At 38.0% G+C, this 6,301-nt stretch overlaps 2 protein-coding genes across 2 annotated transcripts; one reads left to right on the top strand and one right to left on the bottom strand.

Moving 5' to 3' along the window:
- Positions 1 to 147: 147 nt before the first annotated feature.
- Positions 148 to 6,294, bottom strand: LOC111329960 (cathepsin Z). Its single transcript, XM_022934730.2, has 4 exons — positions 6,074 to 6,294; positions 5,191 to 5,429; positions 1,929 to 2,129; positions 148 to 1,442 (listed from the first exon to the last, which is right to left on the bottom strand). Exons 1-4 carry the CDS (start codon positions 6,193 to 6,195, stop codon positions 1,105 to 1,107), a joined length of 900 nt encoding a protein of 299 aa, XP_022790465.1. The 5' UTR covers positions 6,196 to 6,294; the 3' UTR covers positions 148 to 1,104.
- LOC111329961 (uncharacterized) lies at positions 2,733 to 3,424 on the top strand. The gene is made up of 2 exons (XM_088746826.1): positions 2,733 to 3,007; positions 3,128 to 3,424. Exons 1-2 carry the CDS (start codon positions 2,733 to 2,735, stop codon positions 3,414 to 3,416), a joined length of 564 nt encoding a protein of 187 aa, XP_088602952.1. The 3' UTR covers positions 3,417 to 3,424.
- Positions 6,295 to 6,301: the final 7 nt, after the last annotated feature.

Here is a 6,301-nt window from a genome sequence, read left to right as displayed (position 1 = left end):
TCTATTAGAAACATTGTAGTAGGAAATTCCTTTCTGGTGAATCCTGGGAGAGAAGTTTGGTTGGGAGGCTGAAGTCAAAGGTGCAAGGGAGAACATGGTAATGGAAGACTGTTCTTCCCCTCACCCACTCATACATATATACATACATACATACAAACATCTTTATTTAAAAATGCAGGTTAGAAAGATTGGCAAGACCGAAGTCATTATGTGGACCTGCCTAACTACAAATTAAATACAATCACAATAAAACAGAATACAAATTGGAAAAACAGAGTGAAATTACTTCTCAAATACAATTCTAATTAGATAAGTTAAATACAAATTAATATTAAATTTACAATTAAAAATACAGAAAGTCATCATGTTTCCTTAAAACACAGCAGGAACCCTTGGCAAAATTTATGCTATTGAGAAGATGCTTGTTAGCCTTAAGCTTAATCTTAAACAATCTTAAGTTAGCACATTCCTTGACATGATGGGGAAGAACATTCCATACCAAGGCAGCCCTGTGTTTAAAAGAACACCTGCCAATTTCAGATCTTGGTCTTGGTACTTCTAAATTTAGAGAATTTCTTAAGCTGTAATTCGTTTTTGCCTTTGAAATTAAATATTTAGATACTTAGTATTTAAGCTATGATAGGATTGATAGGTCAGAACCAGCAGTCTTTTAACATAATACAAAGAAATGGGATTCCATTGCCTCAATTTCTTGATCACATCAACTGGAATTATCTGAATTATCTTCTTGCCCTTTGACTTGATTGCCTTGAGCTCAGAAATAGTGGATCTGGCCATGGATGTCCAATAACAAAAGCTTACATAGTCAAGGGGTAGAGGAAGAATTTCAAATAAAACAGTTTTATTTAATTGTAATTCTGTTCCATTCAAAAAGATTTTTTGAAAAAATGTGTAAAACCCTACCACCACCCTCACATGTGATAGACTGCTTTATTAAACAAACAGGAATATCTCTCAAAAATACATTACAAGAGAAGATAAAAGATGTAATCAAATTACTAACTTTACCAAAGAATAAAAAATTGAACTAAAAAATTATTACACTATAATGCAGGGGAGAATGTTCATATCTGCTGATATCCTCTACTCTTCCACAATGGGAACAGCAAATGCACAATCTTCCTCGATGCCCAGATTGTATTTTCCACCTTCTCCACCCTTGTATGTTGATGTTACAATCCTCAACCAGCCCTCTTCTCCCCATGGAGTACCCCAGGAGTTGCGCACAATCCAGTATTCTGTACCATTTTCCACACCCCAGCCAGCAACTGACACAATGTGGTTTATCCCTGGGCTTGGATCATACTCGGTGTAGATTCCTCCTTGGTACTTCTCCAGGCTTTCAGTAGCCATGATGCCACAGGCAATAGGCCCTCTGGCATAAATTTCAGCCATCATCTTTTCACGTCCATGCACATTCCCTGTGAAAGCATTTAGGAAATTTGTTAGGTGAAGAAGCAAAAAATGTTCAACAGAACTTCCAAGCTAATCTGCCCTACTGAAATCAGACCAAAATCATGCTGCTATTATCTGACCCAGATCTCACCCAGCTACTTGCAGAATGGCACAAAGATTTTCTGAAGCCATGATGCTATGGTAGAATCTATGATTCCTCGTACGTGTTGATAAAGTTATACTTATCAGAGATTTTCACCCCACAAGTGTCATCACTACAAATTGTACAATTCCACTGTGAAGAGTAAACATTGCAATGATATACATAAAGTTCTTAATAGTGTTAGAAACAAAGACTGGACCTGAACAAGAATAACCAATTCAGTATGTGTGCACCACCTATGCCAAAGGTGGTAAATTGTGTACTGAATGAAAATCATTATTTCATTGAGTTTTTTTTTTCTTTTTTTAAGTATCACATACTCCATATCACCATTTTCAAAAGATCTTACCATATTCACTGACTTTCCACGAAGTGTAGTTCTTAATAGCATGGCATTCACCAAAGGTGGTGCAAGTACCACACTGGTTGAACTCTGTACATTTCTGGTTCTTGGCTTGATAATTGTTGCATGTTTCACTGGGTATTCCCTTTTCATGAGCATAGCGATACACACCAATCATACCACCACCCTCACATGTACCAGCACTGCCTGTTGACGATTAAGTTAAAAATAATTAAAATAGCTGAGGCTGTGGTCTAGCAGTGCTCAGTGGCCTCTGGTGCCTTACTTTTGCTCTTGGGCAACTCAGGAATTTCAGTTTTTTCATACAAAGTATAAGCTCAACACCCTGGAATTAAAGTTTCAGAGCACTGGGTTCCATTCAATTTTAGCTCTTGACAATTTTCACTTTCTTTTGTTTCCCTCTCTAAAGGAAACCTATGCCTCATCATTTCATTTTAATTTGAGCTTCAGTTGGTAATATTCTGCACCTGGGACAGTTTTCGTGTATTTAATTAAAGTGCACCTAACCCTTAAAATTTTTTTTGCTTAAAAAAATCTTCATGCTTTGGTGAGTATTTCTTCGAAAATATTGTTGAATTTGGTAAAATCCTATATTTTTTATGCCCCATTGAAGTCGAGATCCAAATGGACCATGACCACATAAATGGGAATCTGGGCAGAGTAGAGTTGTGACATCACTTCAAGACGTTCAAGGAATTCTCAGCCAGTCGTCGATCTGAAAAAGCCTTTCTAGCACGAAATTCATTCTATTTTTTCTTCATAGCTTCTGAAATTCAAGTGAAAATAACAATGTCTTCTGAATCATTGGACTTGGAGATGAGCTTCAACTCTGAAATGAATTTTATTACTGAATACAAACTTCAAGACAAAGGGCAGTCATCTCGTGTCTCACCATTATCGCAAGAAACCTTGAGTGATTCAAGCGATGACAACACTGCTTATACTGACGAGCCACTGGCTGATACAGAATGGATAAAAAAATACCAAGAAGAAATGAAGGCTAACGAAGCGCTCGAACGAAGCCTTAAGGACCCATTACAGGGCAATGTAGAACTGACGGAATGGCGAGATTTGCGGGTTAGCTTTAGTTATGCATTACGTGTGTTGGCACAATTGCTTCTGGCGCTATTGTTTATGTATTTCTTAGATGACTTTTCTGCTAACATAAATTTGCTGAACTTTAGGTACAAGTGTGGAAATTGCAACGTCGCTTTGTTAAAAAACATCAGTGAATGTTATTGCTGTTGTGAACTGGAAGGCTGCGAAGAATCGATGAAAAGTGACCTTGTCATACAATATCTTGCCCCTGATGTTAACCTGACCTGTATCACTGAACATCCAGGACTTTATCCCCTTTGTCTTCAGAAGTGGAGTTTGAGATTAGCAGCAGACAAGGTCAAAACCAAAGGCAAGGAAAGGTATCGGCAGACGGGAAGCGAAGGTAAAGGTAATTCCAAAGCTGTCTTGCTCTAAATACAGAATTGATAGAGCTTCTTGGTCCTTTAACAATGTGTACTTTCAAACAAAATCATCTGGCTTGAAATGCTTCGAGCATATCACAGAACTCTTCGATGGCTCCCATTTAGCACATTTCAGTCTCACAAAATCTATACTGTACTGTATTTATTAAGAAAAACATTGCAGTTAAAAAACTGAATTGCACCTCTTTACAAGTAAGAAATAAGAAATGATCTACAACTACTACTATAATAAAATTACATAAACAACTACTCTTAAAAATCCCTTAAATGCTTCCCTCACACTCTTAACAATGAATAAATTTCCAAATCTAATTGTCTTTACAAGAGGCGTGGCAAACCTCCTCTGCCTTCTCAGCTCATATGAAACAGAAACTGAGGGAGGCAGGAAGATGGTAATCTTACTACATGGGTCATTAACAATAGACTTAAACAAATGTTCTGTTAAATTTTCCTGGTGGGCCCTGATGGACTCAAGCCCTGCTAACTGAAATGCATCTGAGTAGCGCACCCTGACAAAAATTCATGAGAGGGCCCTCCTTTGAACACTTTCAAGCTCGACTTGAACATACCTTGGTAAACTGTAATGGAAAACAGGACAAGCATAATCTAGTGAAGACCTAATACATGCGCAAAAATATGTTGAGAGATCTGAAGTAGGAATATGCGCACGCTTAAGTTGAATAACAAAGTACAGTTTCTTAGACGCCTTCTTGACAAGTTCTTCTTTATGGTCGTTCCACGTTAACGTATCATTGATTGTCAAACCGAGTAACTTTGTGCTCTGTATGGTTTGGATAGGAGATCCATCTATGCAAACCCTAGGGAGTTGCGGGGGATCACGACAGAAGGATATAACTAATTCTTTACTTTTCTTGCCATTAAGCTGGAACACATTTTCCTTGGACCAGTTGTAGATTGCTTCTACTGCTTCTTGTGACTTGCTCTGTTGGCCTTTAGGTATGCTCTCTGATACTGTAGTATCATCAACATATTTCCACAAGTTAAAGATACTTGGAACTGTCAAGTCATTGATCATCAAAAGAAAAAGCCAGGGACCCAACTTTGTCCCTTGTGGTACTCCAGACAGCACTATGCCCCACTCTGAAAGGCAGTCTATCTCTTCCTTCATTTCTTCACCTCTAGACGCTCATCACCGTAGAACAGTATCGTATGGAGCGCTATTCCATTCTCCAAGCTTCTGATGTTACTACAACCTCCAACAATACATCTGTGCGGCATATTTGCGACCAATATCAATCTAACCTTCCAAACATAACAAATGAAATGTTCGAAATGGAGCCAAATACAGATTGTTGGGTTCTCGAAGTGATGTCACATTACACATCAGACCCTTGATCCTTGAAACACTGTCGCAAGCTAAAATGGCAGCGATTTGAATGCGATTTTCCGTACTTCAAAGGGGTATAAAAATTCAAGGATTTGACCAAATCCAACAATTTTTTCAAAGAGATACTCACCAAAGCATGAAGATTTTTTTAAGCACTTTAAAATGAGTTCCCACAGGCTTTGTGTGGTATGCCCCTTTTCCTTATGGGCCATGGTGATTACTAACTGTTAGGTTAAGGTGAAAGGAAATAAGATATCTATTTTTGGCAGTTTTCCAAATCTGTACATTTTTTTCTCTCAGTAACAAATATGAATTGCATTTCTGACCAGTTTTCTAATGGGTTTCCAAGCCCTTTCACTTCAAATTCAAAATCATGCAGAGTTTAAGATATTTGAGATAACAATCAAAATTTGCTTACCACAGTCCAAGACATTTTGAACTGACAGGAGGTTGCTGGGCCACTTTCCCTTGCGCATGATGTTGATTCTATCTGACATTGCACTGGTTGTCCCAAAAGCCCAACAGGAGCCGCAGTACTGAGGGATGTGTTGATTACGTGAAACACTAGCAAAGCTACCTTTCTCAGGAATATCTCTCCAATCCCACTGTTTGGGAACTGACTCTGCACTCAGGTACTCATGGGGCCGTGGAGTTTTCCTGTTAAAAGTTGAAAATAAGTTGAAAGGTATTGACGTATTGGTTAAATCAGCATACGGGTACATACATTTGTATCAAATTATGCATACAGTTCTTTGATGAAAGCAAACAGTAGCAAAAGCAATAAGCTACCTTTAGGATTAAGGCCGTTTTCGAATCTCGAAGGATTTAAGGGAAATCTTGCCCAATCCTGTAAAAGCTCTAGTTCTTTTAGGCAGGCATTGGGTGACAAAGCATTTTTTGACATCATATCTTACCACTGATTCGGCCAAATCATTTTAAAAAAGCATTGTCAACACTTGAGAGTAGACTAAGTAAAAAAAAACATTACGTTCTTTAAAATGGTAACTTATCGTATTCCGCATTCATCATTTCAACATTTTCATCTCAATTTGGATAATCAGCTTCTGCTTTAACAAATCTGGTTTGCATTCCAAATCAATGGCTCCAAAATGTATTATCCAGGTCGGTCAGTTCAGAATTCAAGACACGCGATTGATATGAACAAATCCCTGAGCCAAAAAACTCACGCTCACCTTGCAATTTATACAATTTGATTAATTTCCTCCAAGAAAGGTAGGCCTCTTTCAAACGAAATTGAAAGAAATTTCGAAAGCAGAACACATCATAAAATTTTTACTCACACAACTTCCTTGATGCCTTTGTCAAACCTCGGCTGATAACAACCTTTGCTGTATTTGCGAATGGGAAATCTGAAAGCACACGCAAGTCCCAAGAAGGTAAAATACACCAAAAGGGACTTCATTCTAATGAGACGAACGATGGCTCTTCGTGGCTTCGAAGTCTTCGTCGAAATTACTAATGACAATTCCTACCGGCGTTTTCTGTTTTTGATGAGTTAAGCTATTCTC

This window comes from Stylophora pistillata, chromosome 1 (assembly GCF_964205215.1).
Source record: "Stylophora pistillata chromosome 1, jaStyPist1.2, whole genome shotgun sequence".
NCBI lineage: Eukaryota > Metazoa > Cnidaria > Anthozoa > Scleractinia > Pocilloporidae > Stylophora > Stylophora pistillata.
The sequence above is the reverse complement of the archived record's forward strand: the minus strand, read 5'-3'. Positions and strand labels throughout refer to the sequence as shown.

Bases quoted from the DNA above. Each gene is read 5' to 3' on its own strand.
- LOC111329960 (XM_022934730.2), bottom strand. From the start codon at position 6,195: ATGAAGTCCCTTTTGGTGTATTTTACCTTCTTGGGACTTGCGTGTGCT. The intron at 5,430-6,073 runs GTGAGTAAAAAT...AACTTTTAACAG, and splicing joins AAAGGCATCAAGGAAGTTGT to GAAAACTCCACGGCCCCATG. The intron at 2,130-5,190 runs GTAAGCAAATTT...AATCGTCAACAG, and splicing joins TCAAAATGTCTTGGACTGTG to GCAGTGCTGGTACATGTGAG.
- LOC111329961 (XM_088746826.1), top strand. From the start codon at position 2,733: ATGTCTTCTGAATCATTGGACTTGGAGATGAGCTTCAACTCTGAAATG. The intron at 3,008-3,127 runs GCGAGATTTGCG...GCTGAACTTTAG, and splicing joins AATGTAGAACTGACGGAATG to GTACAAGTGTGGAAATTGCA.